This window comes from Glycine max, chromosome 13 (assembly GCF_000004515.6).
Source record: "Glycine max cultivar Williams 82 chromosome 13, Glycine_max_v4.0, whole genome shotgun sequence".
NCBI lineage: Eukaryota > Viridiplantae > Streptophyta > Magnoliopsida > Fabales > Fabaceae > Glycine > Glycine max.
Window position 1 is genome coordinate 14193295 of NC_038249.2, and position 19355 is coordinate 14212649.

A 19355-nucleotide genomic window follows, 5' to 3' on the forward strand; every position below is an offset into this window, starting at 1 on the left:
TCAAAAAGAAAATTTCGAGATGATTTGAATTTTGGTTGATTCAAATTTAAAAATTATGAACGCGAATTAACTTGAACTCATACTATTTTAGAATATTTTTATTTTTTATGTGTAATTTTATAATCTTTATGTTTTCTAATTCTGTAATTTTCACTTTAAATATTATCAACTAGTTCTTTCATTCTATTTTTTATTTTTCTCTATTATTATTCTTTTTTGTCATTATTTTAATTTTTAAATTTTATTAACTAATTCAATGACTTGAATCAAACCAACTGAATGTGATCAAGTTAGTACCATTCAGATTGTCAATTATTCTCAAAATTCAAACCAATCTAACTCATGGTCACTCCAAACATGACATGTAATTAACAACATTTAAACAGAGTTTTTTAATTAGTAACTTATAGATCTTTTAATTATGGTAGTATTTAACAAGTGTCTCCTGATTTTATATAATTTTTATTAAATTTTCACAAATTAAAAAGAATATCACTGGTTAAATGTTACTATTACTCCTTAACTTGCTAAAGATCAAATTTGACAGCAATCACATTTTGTGTTTCCAAAATATCTAATGGGAATTATGAAAAAAAATTAAAATATAATTTTCGTCTTCATATTTTTTAAAATTTGTTATTTTAGTCCTCCTTTTTTTCTTCTACTTATAAAAACTTGTCAATTTAGTTTTTCAATTTTTAATTGAGACATCTCATCCTTCACTTTAAAAATTTATAATTTTAGTTCCTAGATCAATTTTAAATGTTGATTTGTGTATTTTATTAACATTGATTGACTATCTATTTATTAGTCACATGGTATGTATTTAAAAAAAATTGAAATTAGTCACATTGATTAACGAGTCAATTTATTAGTCATATTGATAAATTTAATTTATTAAAAACAATTTAAAAATATACAATTAACAGTTGAAATTAAACACGACGACTAAAATTGTAAAATTTTAAAAATTTGGAGACGGAATGTCTTAATTAAAGAATGAAAAATGAAAACGTGGATTTTAAAAATTGAAAATTGTATTTTAGAAAGGAAAAAAATAACAAAAGTTGACTTTTGTGTATTGAGCTCAGCGGCAATCATTCAATGATAATCATGATCATGAGTCTTCAAGCCCAAAAATTTGACCACAGTGTGAATCAACCCATCCATCCATACTACCAAGAGTCATCATCTCAACGGCAACAATTTAAGCTTTACATTCCATTCCACTCCACTTCAAAATGGTTCCTTTTCCCTGTCTACCATGCTTCACCACAAAATCCAACACCACAAACCACTTCACCCCAATAGAACAACTCTGCCACCGCTTCTCTCTTGCACAGCTTCAAGCAGCCACAAACGGGTTCAACCCAAGTTTATTTCTTGGTGGAGAAGGCCCATGTCAGGTCTACAAAGCCCACCTCAAAGCCCATGGAGACGTTGTCATCAAGCGCTTCAAGACTAGAAGCCCAGCTGGGGAAATAGAATTCAGGGCCGAAGTCAAGATTCTGTGTCAACTACACCACCCAAACATTGTTCCTTTGATTGGTTTCTGTGAGCACAAAAATGACAAGTTCGTTGTGTTTAATTATGTCCCTAATGGAAGCCTCTATGATTGCTTGCATGGCACCAACAATAACAATGTTCTTGTTCCCTTGTCATGGAAACAAAGACTTCACATCTGCATTGGTGTGGCTCGTGGACTACACTACATTCATTTTGGAACCAAGATACCTATCATGCATCGTGCAGTGACATCAAGCAACATTCTTTTGGACCATAATTTGGTGCCTAAAGTTGCAGATTTTGGACTCTGCAAGAAGCAACCCGAAGGCAAAGGGGAGTCTAGGCCAAAACCACCAAGAGTTGAGTTGAGGGAGAACTTGGAGCTTAGTTTGGAATATTTAGAGCCGGAGTATAGAATTACTGGAAGGTTATCACATAAATCTGATGTGTACTCTTTTGGGGTGGTTATGTTGGAGATTTTGTGCAGGAAGGAAGCGTGTTTTTCGACCCCGGGTAGAGACTGTTGTGAGTATCTTGTCAAATGGGCCTTTGATGATGAAAGGAAGGGGGTTCCTGAGAAGATTGTTGATCCATCTCTCACGGGAAAAATAGCACCTGCTTGTTGGGAAATGTTCATTGAGATCGTTCAGAGATGTCTGGCTTCAGTTGAAGAGAGGCCAAGGATGGGTGAAGTGGAGGTGGTTCTTGAAAATGCATTGCTGTTGCAAGAGAGAGCAGATGCTGTGAAGGAGCTAGTGTGATAAGCTCATAACTGGGATCATATATAAATGTTGTAATAGCTAAGTGTCAATGGAATTGTGGAAGGGATACATAAGCAAAAATAATTAAATGTTATGCTACAAATAAAGCTCTTCAGTTCCCAATTTCCCACATTTTAAGTGTTACTGTGCTACAAATAAATTGTCTGTACTTGGAGCAAGTGCTCTAGTTATGACAGTGTAAAATGTGAAAGTAAAAAGTTCTTCTGAAACTAGTTAGCAGCACACAAATAATCATAGATCATATCGCTTGATCCAATTTACACCGTCTTCTAATTCCTTAACATTTCATACAGCCAGCTCTCTGACTGTGATAAACTTTAATTACTAGATTTGTCTCCTCGCTCACAACTTTCTTCAATTTTCCGTTATTCTACCAATAGTGATGACTAATCAGCAACAAAAAGGCAATGATTCTAAGGATTTTGTCTCATCGAAGTTCCATTTAAACACAGAGGAAAACGTACACAGTACATTAAGGAAATGCAGGCCTAAAACGACAATTCAAGGAAATCCAAATGAGACATTGTAGATAACAAAAAACTTCATACAGAGGAATTAGAACCAGTAAACAAAACATGCATCTCCCAAAGGGTACGGACAAAACAGAATCACTAGATGCCTGCATATACGATGGAACCAATTTTCGTGACATGAAAAAAACTAATGCTCACAATTTTCATTTATTCATCCCATTTAAACTTTAAAAGGATTCATGTCCTCCAACAAAAAGGGTACTAAAAGCTTCCATCTCACGTTGACATAACATCAAACCAATCTCAATTCCTCCACTGTTATCCCTACTTTCACTAAGAGAAAACGCTCCCGTTCCATCTATGGAAGTCATGTCCACTTTCTTTGGCCTTCCCCAACCAAAATCAGTGCCATAAACCTCAAACAATGGCGATCCAGCAATACTGAATAATCGAGGCACACTCTCCCCTCTTTCAAGCATTAACGAAACCCAAGTTTCTGCTCCACTCAGCACTCCCTCACCCTTCACTATATTCAAAGCCTCACTTATCCCTTCCAAAGCACTGATAAAACCATCGCTTATTCCAACCAAGTTCTTTGTCACAGCCACAACCTTTTGCCCCGCGACGCAGTTCCCAAAATACGTTGCAGGAATCGGAGGATTCAAGCGGGATCTACAGTCCACAGAAAATACGAAACCCACATCATCTTCCTCTGGTTGTTTTGCTTTGACCAAGCAAGTCAACACATAAGCACACGTAACAGCAAACGTCGAAAACGAAAAGTCCTTCGTTTTCATAAGCTTAGACTTTGCATGTTGCTTTAGCTTCTGAATTTGTGAAGGTGTTAACTCAAATACACCTTTGCATCCATCACTCGGTATTTCGGTGAAGGATTCCCACACCTTGAGGCTTCGATTGTTTGGTCCGCTACTCTCCTGCCACGCGTCCACGTAGGCTTCAGCAATTCCAGAAGGGTCTCTTATCACTGATCTGTCAAAGAACGGTGTGAGATGCTGAGGTAATAAAAATAACGGTGTGTTGTTGTTTTGAATTAGGTTGGAGCATGTATAAGCCCATGATTTGATGAACATGGTTGAAGATTTTCCGTCGAAAGCTGCATGGTGTGTGGTTATTCCAATGCAAAAACCAGCGTTTGGGAACACTGTTACTTGAAGTGCCAACACAGACGCTTTGTCATGGGAAGCGGTCAAGTGGGGTATCAAACGGTGTCGTTGCGATGCTTCACACAGACGAGAAGTGAGGTTGTTGAAGTTTTGGTTGGATTCGGCGACAGTGAATGAAACGGCGTCGCCAGGGGTGTAGTTGATGATGGGTTTGGGAGAGTGAGAGGGCCATGTGAGGGTGCCAGCGAAAGGGAGGAAGTGATGGAGAGTGAGGGAGAGAGAGTGTTGGAGAGTGGGGAGAAGGGAGTGAAGAAATGAAGAGGTGGGGTGTGGGAAGGAGTAGAAGAAGAGACGCTCAACAGGTGGGAAGCGTAGCCACAAGAGGTCGAAGAAGGTTAGTGTGAGAGAGTTTGGAACAACGACGGTGGAAAGGGATGGTTCTTGAAGCGGTGCCACTGAACAAACTTGAATTACTTTCAAAGCTGTTGCTGCTGCTGCTGGTTGCGTCGTCATGGCTTAGACATAGGAAGGGTTGCTAGTGTTGAAGACTTATATAGTTGTATTATATTTATATCGGTGGCGTGGGTTAAAAATATGACTATGAAAAATTAGCCTCATAAACTCATTTTATCTTCAAAATTTTACAGGCCCGGCCTTTGTTTAGTTCACTGAACCAAACAAAATTAAGTTATTTCTTCTGAAGCCTCTATTTTGAATATATCAACTTTAACAGTAGTATTTAAAATTATGAGATGTTATTAGTCTCTTATTTATTTTTATTTTTTAGTTATAAGACATATTTGATTAATTTAAATTTATTAAAAAATTTAATTAATTTAATTGTTGAGTTTAATAATCTTATGTGGATGGTATCATCTAATCACAAATCATTATTAATATATATCTTTTAAAATAATTTTAATAAAAATTAATAAATTTATCATAAGATAATAAATCATAATAGTATTACATATTTTTTCTTAGTTATTATCATTAAATGTTTTTAGTTATACTATTTAATTTAGGTATTTTAATAAAAAAATATAATAAATATATTAAAGATATAAAATAAAATTTTATAATAATGGAAAAGAAAATTTGTTATTTTTGTTCTCTCTGCTTTTTCTGTTGTGTTTCAGCGTTTGGATATTTTCACTGCGATAAGTTGGTATATGGTCAGAGATTGATTACGTGACCCCAAGTAAATTTGATGTGACATTGAAGCATCATAAACTTGACAGACACTGTGTTGGAGGTTTCTACTTTCTGCTGCTGTGCCTCTGGGGCACGAATTTTATCAACAGGCTCTAGGTGGGGTGTATTATCGAGGCACATTAAGGGTGTCGTTATTGATCGGAATGCCTTTTGATACCGGTCCTTATAATTCTTTAAAATTTTAAAATTATTATTCTCCGAAAAATATTATGGCAAAGGAGTGTGAATATTTTGCACAACCGAATCTTGGAGTAGAAATACATTGTCATAATGTTTTCTAAGAAGAAAAAAAATTCATATAAAAAACATGATTATGATTCTGTTATACAAGGAGATAAAAACATGTTAGTATTATAGAAGTATGATTTTATTATATAATATGTATAATGAAAATCACATTATCATTTAGATTTTATTCTTAAAAAATAAAAATGTATAATAAAATTTTGTTGTATATTTTTTTCTATGAAGAAAAATACTAAATGAAAATGTGATTCTATTGTACAACCAACTCATACTTTTGTTTGGTATTTTCTCATAATTTTAAAAAGTTTATATATATTAATAAATAAAAAATATCTTAATTTATATGTAATTTTTTATTTCTTTACCGAAAATGATATAAAATATTATTAACAATTATATTTTTAAATTTAATTTATTAAATAAATAATTTACTTAATTATTTATAAACTCACGCAATAAGCAGTGTTTGTCTAGTTTATATTAAGGTGAGAGTGAGAGATGATAAAGAAGAAAGATGGAACATTTAATGATTATTAGAGAGGAGAGAGGAGTGTTAGAAAACTTAATGTTGGTGAGAGAAATGAATTTTTTAAAACCCAATAGTAAAGTATTATAATATTCTTAAATTAATTTTATTACAACAACAAAATTCATTGAGTTTGTTTTTCTTCCAAATTTTATTATGTAATAATTAAGAGTGTGAGTAAATTAGTAATTCCCATATTTAGCATATATATATATATATATATATATATATAATATTTAATACATTATATATTATAAATAAATTTGATTGTCCAATAACATTAAATAAAATGATGATTAAATATAACATGTAGTCAATATGATTGTCAAATTATTAATGAGAAATTAAGAGATAAATTATTTAATATATTATATTAATATAAATAGAAATTTCGATATTTCAAAATATGATTATGGACTAATTCTTCTAAACAATAAGAAAATAAGAAATTTATTAATATGTTAAATACGTCAATTATTATATTGTATATAACAATTGACTATTCAATAATATTAATACTATATTTATTAAATGTAATATTTAGTGAAAATACATGTTTTATCAAATACTATTCAATTGAATATTAACGGCTGCTTTGGGAAAAATTATGATAAACTTTGTAAGCGTTGCATTTTTTTAGGACATATTTTACAGTATGACATATGCACATTCTCTTTAGAGGGAAAAAGGGTGGGGAACAAATTCAGGGGTCATTCATCTTAATCTGTTATTAATTGGTTGTTTTTTCCTGCATAGAATAATTCTCTACCATTCAACAAATATGCATTTTTGACAACACACAATGCTTTCGCCATTAATGGAGAACCATCTCACACAGGAGTGCGTCGAGCTACCCTCACTAATCAAGAAGACAGTGTAACCCAGCAGATAAAAGTATGCCATTCATTACTACTAAGCTTAGCTTAAGCTAACTTTTATGATGTTCTGTTTCTTATAACTTACAAGGGATGTTTAAGGTCACTATTTTGTTCCATCAATTTTTCATTTGTAGAATGGAGTTCGGGGACTAATGCTAGATACATATGATTTTCATGGAGATGTGTGGTTATGCCATTCATTTGGAGGCCACTGTCATGACTTCACAGCTTTTAATTTGTATGTAATAATCATCTTCCCGCTTCCATTTCCTTTAGACCTACGCTTTTCCTAACTTGTTTCTCTAGCAACACTTATGACTAACGAATACCTCTACACAACCCTAATTTTGTAATCAACAAGTAGGAACCAGCCAAAGATACACTGAAGGAAATTGCAGCTTTTCTATCCGCCAACCCAAAAGAAATTGTCACACTCATATTAGAAGATTATGTTGAAACGCCAAAAGGATTGACAAAAGTTTTCACTGATGCTGGTTTGATGAAGTTTTGGTTTCCTGTGACTAGAATGCCAAAAAAAAGGCGGAGATTAGCCTCTAGTGAGTGATATGGTTGCTAAAAATCAAAGATTGATAGTGTTCACTTCAGTCAGTTCTAAGTAACAAAGTGAAGGCATTGCATACCAGTAGAGTTACATGGTTGAAAATCAGTGTAAGAAAACCCCAACAATTAAAACTCTTCTATTCTTTAGCACAAACTCTTATTCTTCCTTCCATTGTCAATTTATCATTTTGTCTGATATAAATATATAATCAAACAAATACTATTTAGGCTGCCAGAGTTACCAAATCATGCTTGATTCTAAACTACAAGTGTTGGTTATAGTTACCAGAATATGTTTAAATGTGTAAACGTGTAAGTGAAAATTGTAGGAAATTTCAAGATGAACATGCTTTGTTTTTGTGAGATTATGACCAAATCAAGAATGGATCTGCATGGATAGCAGTTCCTAATTATGTATTTTTCGAAGCCCTGTCTCTGATAAATAACAATAACAGTATAAGAAACTATATAATAGACTATTGGTATCATTATTCATTACATGGAAAAATTATTGAGTCGTGGTTCGCAAGAAAGCTATAATAAATTCATTGGATGGGAAAAATGTTAGAAATAAACAAACACGTATCATAGAAGCTGATAACAGAAGAGTTGGAATTTATGAACCTTGCACTTGTCTTCTTTCACAAGAGACAGAAGCAAGTTGACTCTTGTACAGAGACATTGTAACCAAACGATTGTGAAAATGGACACATAAATTTTGAGCATGTATGGCTAATTGTTTTGCTAGCGTTGTGTTAAATCGATTTGCTCAACGAGGCCACTTTTCCCAATAGTGGTAATCATATTCAAGTCACTACTTAACATATTCTGACTAATTTCCTCTCATTTCTCATTCTACTAATAATCGCGGGTCCGCTTCCACTTCTGTTATTTCCCTCTGGAGTAGGTATGTTGTTGTGTTGAGTCAGAACCGGGTCCGGGTTATGTCCGACAAGGTTGTTTGACTGGCTGATTTTGAAGATCTCGAGACCGTTCAAGAATGGGCTGTATTTTGTATCTTTACTACTTTTGAAACTTTCATAAGGATGCATTTGAAGAAAGAGGTTAACCTTTTTTCTGAGTATCATTCTTAGGGATTAAAACAGCCTAGTCTTTGTACACAGCGACACCTTTTTGTTTCTGGCTCCAACTCATAACATCAACCTGGTTCTCAGCTAATTTTCACCCTATGTAAATTGAGAACACCCTGTCACCTATGTTAGTTGTTAGGTACCGATACTATGCTAAGCTACACTAAAATAGGTTCCGGATAATTCTCTGCTATGTTTTATTCATATTTGTGATATTTATACTGAAATATAATTGTTGCTGCCAATCATTGGCCAGCTGATGCAGAGTATTGGAATAACAAAAGTTTGGTAAATATTCAAGTGGTTATAACAGAATGCTGACATGGTGATGGAATCTCTCAGCAATTTGGCAACTCTGTCCTTACCTCCTTCACACATAATCTGAGGTATGTAGGCCTATTGGTTATCCTTTTGGGCCTGTGGGCCTCTTAGCTCGTGCACTATTGCTATCAACACCCTCCGCTAAAAAACAACCTTGCCCTCAAGGTTGGAAGTAGGGTGCAAAGTATCCCATTGCTCCCAGGTCGTGTCTTCTAGAGCTAGTCCAAAATAGATCCATCTACTAGGACGCCGTAAACCAGGACTATGGTCCGTAGATATGTCGCTTAGAGTTTTTGTGTTGCATTGCTTAGGGTGACTTCATCAGCATGATATTGTCTATCCATCATGTCAGGATGGAAGGGATTGTAAAGGAGCGGTATGAGGGAGCTAGATTGGTTGTAGTAGAGTGGAGTGAAATTGGGGGCGAAATTTAAGTTGGAGACATTGGAGATAACCTGTTTGACCAAATTGACTAGTTCAAAAGTTACTTCTTTGCTTTGTGACAATGTTTCTTGTGCAGTGGCATTGTCCACACAAGACAAAATATTGTCCATAGCCGTATGTGTAGTCGGATACTGGATCCATTCATTCACAGCTACACAACTGTCTGCTGTCACATTATTGAGAACAAGGAACAAGCCATATAATATACGGGTGCCAGTTCTAACATCCCATTTTTTTAAAAAAATAAATAAAAAGAATTTTTTTAAAAAAATTAATAGATTTTTTTAGAAATTATATAAATGAGAAAAAATAGTTTTTGTTAATTAAAATAACAGTTTTATAGTATTAAAAAATAAATAAAGTAAAATGATATTTTAAAAAATAAAGAGATATTTTAATTGGTTATTTATTTAATGAAAGGGTAAGATAGAGTTTGTTTTTTTTATAAAATAATAAAATAAAGAAAAATAGAGTAAATAATAGGTTGAAAGTATCCTAACTTCTTTTCTTCTCAAATTCGTTTTTCCTTATTTCTCTCCTAAAACCTTCTCTTTCCCCGCATACATCTAAACTTGTCCAAGTAAGACTAGGATTTTGGACTCGTTAACCTTTGAAACCCATTTGCACACATTTCCATTTGTTGGGATTTGCAAAATGCTGTATGTAGAGGGAGAAATGCCCCTTGTACGGTAACCGTGAAATTGAGACTCCAATCTTTTCTCCTTCCCTCTAACACTTGAAAATGCTAACAAAACAACGAAAGTAAAAGTTTGAGGAATCTTAGAGACTACACACCTGCGCTAGATTGATTGTAGTATAGTGTAGTGAAATTGGAGGCGAAATTTAAGTTGGAAACATTGGAGATAACCTGTTTGATCAAATTTACTAGTTCAGAAGTTACTTCTTTGCTTCGTGACAATGTTTCTTGTGCAGTGGCATTGTCCACACAGGGAAAAATATCGTCCATAGCCGTATGTGCAGTCAGATACTGGATCCATTCATTTACAGCTACACAACTGTCTGCTATCACATTATGGAGAACAAGGAACAAGCCGCATATATAAGGGTGCCAGTAGCAAGAACCCATCCCGCGATTACCAAGATATACACAAGGAGCTGGATGACAAAAATTGAGAATAAAAATCCAAGAAATGTCAAGACTAGCGTAACAGCAGACCTGATTGGAATATTATCATGAGAAATTATTTTCAGAAAAACATTGTTAGTCTAGTAGGAAATCTGTTAAGTACAGAGTTAGCTTCATGTGTTTAGACTTGTGACTTGATCCTATATGAAGGCTCACAATAGAGACCAAGAAGGTTATTGGGGGAAATTATTATTATAAGGATTTCATAATGAATAGTATTTGAGATTAGTTTTCACCCAAGTCAAATGACGTCATATGGTCCATATTGCCTTGTGAGTCTCACCTAGGGAGATAAAGATATTGTTATTGTTGAACTCTTCCATTAGTAACTTAATGGCTGGTGGATTAAAGGATCTAATGATCTATTAGTGTAATTGTTATGGTTTAAGGACTAATTTAAACAATTTTAGAGGTCTTGATGGCATTTTGCAAATGGGTCTAAATTTAAGGGCTTTATATACAATTTCCCTAAATAACACATTTTGATTTCTATTTCCTCCTTTTCATTTGCACGTGATGTTAGAAAAGAAAACAAGGCTTTTCTTGTTAATAGTGATATGTGGAAATTCGCTTGAACAAATTGTGTGGTCCTCACCTACCCAAAACATCTTAAAAATGCATATTTATCATACTGTGCAGAGACAACCAAGAGTGAATCGAATCTGTGCAATGTCTTTGTAAGTATGTCCTGCTATGAATTTAAAGTCAGGCCAACATATTGAGAGTGCTTGCCACATACCCGATGCTCGTAGTGATTATAGGTGCTTGACTGATGAAGATTTTGGAGTTGATGCCACAACATGCAGACGAAGATCATGTAGCATATTGTGGGTTATGGCTCATCATATGATACCATGTTTACAGGAATATTTTTACGAACATGTGAAAATTACATTATACAAAAAAATAAGATGCTATCCCAGCTTTGTCAACCATTAATTAGCACCCATCTAATGTCACAGGATCAGAGTAAATTGGTAGGGTATACATTTAACCAGTTTTGTTTAGATGGTATTAGTTTTTATTCCGATGCATGCTTTGACAAAAGAAAAGATGGGAGAAACACAAGTTCATTGTATTTTCCCATTACACATGCCTTTATTTGATACATTGAAAATTTGTATTTCTTTTTTCTCATGCAGCTCTTATCCTTACCATTTTAGACCAACTAAGCAACTAAGTTTATCTTGGTAAATGAAAAGAATAAATCAAAGTTTGAATTAAATGACAAATTTTAATTTATGTATATGAGGAGAGTTCAAATTACACCGGTATAATTTTGATAACTATTACACCTTTTTATAACTTGATATAAAATGTAATTGTTAAATTTTATCAAAATCGAACAATAATAAAAAAATAATCAAATGATTCATAGTTTAATATATTTTAAAATATTTATATTACATCGATTTTGGTCCATATGAAGAAAGTAACAAATGATTTTGGATCAATATGAAATTTTGCATATGTGATTTATGTGTAAAGAAATTTTAATCTAATGGTGAGTTTAAAAAAACATTATTCACTTAAAATTTATAGAATGATGTAATATTTATCAAAGTTACACAGGGTGTAATTTAATTCTACAGGATGATGTCATGTGATGATCTCATATTCATTCTCTCCAAATAATTTAATTAAATAATACAAATTTTATATTTATTTTATTTTATTAAATTGATTTGATCATTTCATTAAATCTTAAATTAATTGATATGATAAATATGTTGATTGATTGATTGAAATATATTTTTATTAAATGATATTTATATTATATTATATATGTGTGTGTGTGAGTGGATGAAAATTGTTTTATCATATCTTTTCACTTTTTTTAACACACTTTATTTCCTTCTATTCTCATTTCTTATTTGATCACGAATTTTCTCATTTCACTATCTCTTGACTTTCTTTGTTTCCTCTAAGTTTTGATTTCTGTTTTTTTTTCTTCTTTAAATTTAGTTTTTTTCCTTGTAGAGTTATTTTTTCTATTTACAATTATTATGATCATGTAATTGACATGTTTTTCTATTTAAATTAAACTTTTTTCAAAAGAAAATTAAAAAGTGAATGCTATGTAATACCTGTCAATCACACGAGACACTAAGCTAGTAAGTTTAAAAAGAAAATGAGTTTAAATTGAATGTTATGTAATGTGTAATATGTGTACATGACATATTAAAGAGATTTAGTTTAACGGGTTGAGTAATGTACGTGAATAATCAAAATTTTTTATATTGAATGTTTCTTATGGATAAAAAACATGTTTGTATGTCATAATGTATTTTTGGATTAAAGTTGAAAGAGCCCAAAAGTAATTTTACTTTGCAAGTAACAATTTTTTTTCTTTATTTGATGCATTGGAATTTGTAAAAATGCTTTTCAAATTTTAATTCAAACATAACCTTACATTTTTTTAACTTTATTGTAGTCAACAAATTTTTTTAAAAAAAATGTCTCTGAACATATATAAAACAATCAGCATATTAACATAGAGTAAAAAATTGGAATTGCCCTAACTTTATGATATAACCTATAAATCTTTTTTAACGATTCAAGTTTAAGATGCTTAAAGTAAAAAATCTTAATTACTAACAAGTCACTGGTTTAAGTAGCACTATGTTTGAATCTCTTGAGCAATTTGAATTTGAGTTTTATAGATGAAAAAAGCATGACTAAGACAAGATCGAGATTCACTAAAATGATTGATTAATCAAATTTTTCGACAGATGTTAATCATCAATAAATGATTGAATATTATACAACAGAGTGACTTCTTATCCTTGCTATTGTCATCCAAGGATTTCGTTTTTGTGACTATGTTGCAATACTTTTGTGTGATGATTTTTCAAGTTTGTTAAAAACATTATTAATAAATATTCTAACTATTTAATCTTTCAACCGTAAAAGTGTAAATTATGAATTTAAGTGATTATTTAGTACTCCGTAGAGTAGAGATGAACATAAAACTAATAACTCGTACAAGTATAAGGTGCAATTTAGCATATACAAGCAAAAAATCGCATAGGGATACATCGTGTAAGAAAAACCATTAGATATTATAATGTTTAAATGAATGGTTGAGATTGAAAGGTTAAATATATAAATAAACTTTTCTCTGACCTCTCTTGCCTCTCTTTTCCATTCAACCCTAGTTTTTCACTCTTTGCCGTCACCGAGATCTAGCCACCACCCCTCTTCTAGAGGGGGTGGGGGAGTAAGGGATCTAGTAGGAGATCTCCTTCCCTCACTCCCTCCCCTACCCAACAAACACTCCTCTTCTTCAATTTGACCAATCCTCTCCATCTTTTACCCTTCGTGCATCGATTGATACACCCTCTCCTCTTTTTTCATTGAGCCATTGAGTCAACATCCCATCAACACAAATCTTCATTGTACCATTAATTAAAACTAAATCATTGGAATCAAGAGTTCATTCTCCATTTTCTTGTGACGTTCCTCATCCTCTTTGGCTTCAATTCACCATACAAAATCACCCGCCACCACACAAGATTTTATTTTTGTTCGATCTCAGTTGAAAAAAGTTTGAGAGAATCTAGAACCTTGGGAGTCGAGAAGATCTAGAATCTACCAATGCTTTTCAAGAACGTTATTCTATCGTCATATGCAGTGACACCAACCTATGATCTCCTACAAAAGATTTTCTCTTGATTGCAGTCGAATCTCAGGTCAGTAGTCTATGAATTCAAATTTTGCGATTGGTGTTTTTTTTTTCAATTTTTTTTGGTATTCAATTTTTCCCTTGGTGTATCCCTGCACAAAATTCTATTTTGTGTAGTAGATACAACACTCCAAGCATAACAAAAATTATTATAGGAAAAAAATATTCTAGAGTTGATGCAGGAGCCACCTAGAACAATAATTTCTCTTATTTTGATGTACGTAGGATAGGAACATTGATAATGTAGGAAAAAAAAAAATACTAAGACAACTAAACTTGACTATATTTTTTTTTTATGAAAACCATGAATGAAAAGTTATTTTGCTATTTAAATATTAAATAAATAATATCATTTTAATACTATATAGTTATTCATATATTTTTCTTTTATACATACTTTTAAAAAAAGTATTTCACTACAACTAATGAAAACAACAAAAGGCTTGCCATTTTTATATATAAAATAAGTATTTTCTAGCAATAGAAATTAGAATGTGATTCACCTTTTTTGGTAGACGTGGAACCTCGCCTTATAGTGATAGGCTTGAGCTAGAACTAGATATTTTATGATGTTAATGTTTCGATACACCCAGGGTCATATTTCAAGTAATAGTGATTCATATTAAAAATAGTAATTAGATTAAAAAATAATCACGTAAAAATCAAATATGAATCAACATTAACAATGAGCTCAATTAATACATTACATATTTTTAATTAGTTTTAGTTCCTACAATTTTTTATAGTAGGAAGCAAAACAGATTAAACAAATGTTTTTTAGGGACTTGAAAACAAATTGTATATTTATTTATGTACTTAAATCAAATAAGTTATTAAACCTTAAAATTAAGAAATGTGTTTTGATATATTTGTTGGGCAATGTTGTTGTTATATATGACTATGACTATGCAGATTGTGGAGGATTGTGTAAGACAAGGCGCATTGTGCATTGGAGGCCAAACGTGCGCCATAGTGCACAAGGCTTGTGGAACATGTTGTGTGAGGTGCAAGTTTATCCCATCTAGTACTTCCAGCAATAGGGAGCTATGTGGAACCTACTATATAGATATGATCACTCACAGCAAGAGAAAGTGTCCTTAGAGTCCAATCCATAGAAGGTGAGCCCATTGGGCCCTTCGTGTACCCGGGCTATTCACACCAAGCAAAACAACTAGTCAAGATTAGTAAGTACTAATAAATATTTGTTATGTGTTATGTAAACTTATGGGAATTTGGATTTGTCATCTTAAGACCATGCTCTAGTTTCTTTTTTGCTTATCCCATGTTCTAGTTTATGCCTTTGTTATAATGGTATGATACTAGTTTGAACCAAGTATATAAACATCGCGCTTAGTTTGAACCAAGTATAAAAATTGAATTTAACCGAATTGATTTTGTAGAAACATCTCGGTTAACTAAATTGGTTTTATAAAATAGTGCACTCATTTTTTCTTGAACTAGTTCGGAAAAAAAAATTCAGTTTAAGTTTGGTTACAATCCAGTTTAATCTGGACCAATTTTTTTGAACACCCCTATGTGGAAGTGGAAGACATGGGAAAGTAAGACTAGAAAAAGAGATAATGATTGGGATTTGAGAATAAGAGCTAGCATGTAAAAGTGGATGCACCCGTTTTTGTTCTTGTGTTTATCAGTGCATGGACGTAACTTCTACAACTATAGATTTGTTTGTCAAATTTATAAGATTTATTTTATGTTAAATTAATCTACTTGAACTATTGATAAATTTTAATTAGCACTCACTCTAGATGTGATGTAAAAGTGAAAATACAAGCATGTAGAGACATGACAATTTTTAACTTAATTTCTTGACCTTCAATTTTTATTTGGGTTCTCAAATTTGGGTCGCTGAAATTGTATTTGTAATTTGTTACCTAATTAAAAACATATTCAAGTTCAAGGACTTAACTAAAAAAATAATGGTTCAAAAATCTATTTAAAAATTATCAAATAGTTTAGGAAATACCAAATTAATTTTAATTTTTTTATATATACAAAATCCACGGCTACAAACTGGTTGGAGTATGGATTCACGCTTAGTAGTGTTTTCAAATTGTGATTGCGGTTAGTGCAATTGTAGTCAGTTTCACAATTATTTTTTATTCATATTCAAAATATCATCTTTGCTACTCTTCTTTTTCAAATTCTCACCACCATCTTTGCTACCTTTCTTTTGTTATCACTAACTCACCACCATGTTAAAATTCTCCAGCTCTTCATAATTTGCACTAAATCTGTTAATTAAAGAAAAAGAAAGAGTAAAAACTAAAAAAACAATTTGTAGACTTGTGAGTCAATCAATGCTACTAACCATGAATGGATGACCAATCTATTTGATTTTGATTTAAATGAACCAAATTTTGGGCACCATATTTAGTTTCTTTACAACAGTTTGATGCACCATATTTGTTTGGAGAGCAAGGAAAAAGTTCTTCAATTATAGCAACCCATAGTGAAAACCCTGAGATAGAACAACAACATCATCATCATGAGAGAGAACTAGTGATACATGAAAGAAGAAATCCGTGATGTAATCGACGTCCACTGCCCTATGAGATTGGTCATCGTCTTGGTTATTAAAGTATAAAATATTGTGATAATGAGATCAACTATGTTTAAGTACCCTTCTAATGTAGTTTTCAAAATTATGTTAAAGTGGTCATGACATGCTATGTTATGTTTAAGTGGTCATGTTATGCAATTTATAAAAACTAACTACAATACATTAAAAATATCTGTGAAAAATTTATTTCATAGTTTTCAAGTCAAAGAATCCAAAAAATATATATCGTGTAACAATTTCATCAAGAAGGACCTCCAATTAATAGTATAAAAAGCTATGTTTTCGACCCTTAATACAATGTTTAAGTGACCATGTTATGCAATTTATAAAATTCATCTCCAATACATTAAAAATATTTGTGGCCAATTTATTTCATATTTTTCACGTCTAAGAAATCAAAAATCACGTTCGAATGATTCAAGTTGTTTTTTTTATTATTACTGCTCAACGCACTCACCCTTATCGCATCTTGAGGCCATGTGCTAGTTAGGCTCGCATGCCAATTACCAGTGCATGTGATCACACAATGAGCACTTGCATGCAACATACAAAAGTCCGTGCGAACGATTCAAGCTATTTTTTTTATTATTATTGCTCAATGCACTGACTTTTATCGCATCTCGAGACCATGTGCTGGTCAGGCTCGCATGCCAATTACTAGTGAATGTGATGGCACAATGAACACCTGTACACAATCTACAAATTATATAAATACCACTACCAACTAAAGACGTTCATATAACTTTCAAATATTCATTTAAACCCCTACCACTATGTGTTACCCAACTGCATATGTTTGTGTTTACTACAACCACCAAACCCACAACACTAATGAAGGCACCACCTTCATTAGTAACAATACAAAAAATTCCATGGTCAACAAGGTCATAACCCTTACTCAACTGGTTGAACTTGTTCAACAAAAAATAAACATTGAACCACGTCAACATATCCAACATCTCCACGTTCAATGCCCCATATTTGAGCCAAGACAACCACATATGTACATATGTTTCATTCTGGGAGATGATCATGATGTTTGACAAATGTTCAAATTTTTTTACAACCCAACACTACCATTTGTGGAGTTATTTGCCACAATTTGTAACAACAATAACTCACCAAACAACTAACATGACTTAACTTCCAATCTTGAGGACCTACTAGATGAATACTAGAGCAGTGCAGATTTTTGGGTCAAAGACCATGGTAATGACAGTGACTCCTCTTCCGAGCCAAAAGGATGTAACATGTCTTATTCTCACGAACCAATATTCAAACGAGATTGATAATCTGGGAATGATCCGTGTGTTAGTTGTTTCTGCTTTGAGGTTTTCTCGTGATGTGCTATGTTGGTGTTCAATGCTTTAACATTATGTCATTGTGAGTTTGCATTGCCTATTTCGTTCTATTGTTGTTGTTTGTAGTAATTACTTTATGTAATGAAATAAATCATTTGTTTCAGTTTATGTTAACAACAAAAATAACAAAAAATGACAATTCCCTAAAACACAAACACTTGAAATTCATAAGGGTGAGAATTTATCAAGTCTCTATTATTTACAGAAAATGGACATTGAAATGACAGCTCAGAATTTAAATGTAAAGTCTAAAAGTAATAATGGACATCTGGTGCATCATGTGTCAAAGTAAAATGTTATTCAAAATTGACAACTGTTTGCAATTTACCCAAGTCTCTGAAGAAAAAAAAAAGATGTTTCACCAACAAAACTAACATTGAATTAACAACTTAATTTAAATTTAAAGTCTGAAAACAATAATGAACTAATACACCAGGTAGCAGGTTAAAATCACAGGCAAAATTGACAATACTATGCACTATATCGATAAAAGCGAAATTGGAATAATGACATTTCTCAATCAACATTGGATTCCAGACAAGCCTCTATCAAAAAGATAATCCTAACCTTATGAGAATCCAATACCCATCAACTGGGCAAACATTCAAACAACTATAAATAACACCAAACACTCTCAATACAGTCACACACTTCCACACAATATACCTTCACAAACAAAATTCAATCTCAATATTATGACATTTTTGGGAGAAACAAGCACTCAAACCATTGCTAACTTGAAATTAACATTCATTTTTCCAAATGGATCAATCAAACACTACCAAACTAGTGTTTATTTTCAATGTCCTACTCCAATACCAATGTGAGTTCCTAATGAGTGTTCTTTCGAGACACTAAAGAGTAGAATGCACAACACTCTTTGACTAACCACTAACCAATTTGTGTATAAAATCTATTACCGACAGTCATCCATAGATGCAGGTCAGCAATCTTTTTTTCATTTCCTGGCATTGAAAAATGATGATGATGTTTGTACAATGTTAACGTGCAATGAGCAATGATCGCTTATTAACCCTATAGAATTATTATAATGTACAATTAACAAAACACCCAATGATATACTCAACTACTTCGATCCACCATCACTCCTACTCATGATGCAATGTTGTATTACAACGACAAGTGAAAGATACCATGACAACACAATTTTTTGGGTTACCCCTTCACCGAAACAAACTCAATAAGATTTGAAATTACTTCGGGATGTAGCATCGAAACACTCAAGGATGCCATCAAACAAGTTACACCTCTAGGGGTTACCCCTTATGGAATTCACGAATCACAGGTGGTCAGACAATTGTTCTTTCGATCGTTAGACCTTACAAAATATTCAAAAAAAATAATCGAATATGAAATAACAAAGTTGAAAAATGATGAAGACATGTTAAAGGTG

The 19355-nt window shown here is 32.4% G+C and overlaps 2 protein-coding genes and 1 pseudogene across 2 annotated transcripts; 2 read left to right on the forward strand and 1 right to left on the reverse strand.

Annotated features, from left to right (window-relative positions):
• Nucleotides 1–1241: 1241 nt before the first annotated feature.
• Nucleotides 1242–2267, forward strand: LOC100800314 (probable receptor-like protein kinase At5g59700). The gene has a single exon (XM_003543832.3). It carries the CDS (start codon nt 1242–1244, stop codon nt 2265–2267), a length of 1026 nt encoding a protein of 341 aa, XP_003543880.1.
• A 429-nt stretch (nt 2268–2696) lies between these two features.
• On the reverse strand, nt 2697–4588 carry LOC100800849 (phenolic glucoside malonyltransferase 1). The gene has a single exon (XM_003543833.5). The coding sequence runs from the start codon at nt 4396–4398 to the stop codon at nt 2989–2991; it is 1410 nt and encodes a 469-aa protein (XP_003543881.1). The 5' UTR covers nt 4399–4588; the 3' UTR covers nt 2697–2988.
• Nucleotides 4589–6479: 1891 nt separating this feature from the next.
• LOC112998719 (PI-PLC X domain-containing protein At5g67130-like) overlaps nt 6480–19355 on the forward strand; it is a 34271-nt pseudogene continuing 21395 nt past the window's right edge.

Bases quoted from the DNA above. Each gene is read 5' to 3' on its own strand.
- LOC100800314 (XM_003543832.3), top strand. From the start codon at position 1,242: ATGGTTCCTTTTCCCTGTCTACCATGCTTCACCACAAAATCCAACACC.
- LOC100800849 (XM_003543833.5), bottom strand. From the start codon at position 4,398: ATGACGACGCAACCAGCAGCAGCAGCAACAGCTTTGAAAGTAATTCAA.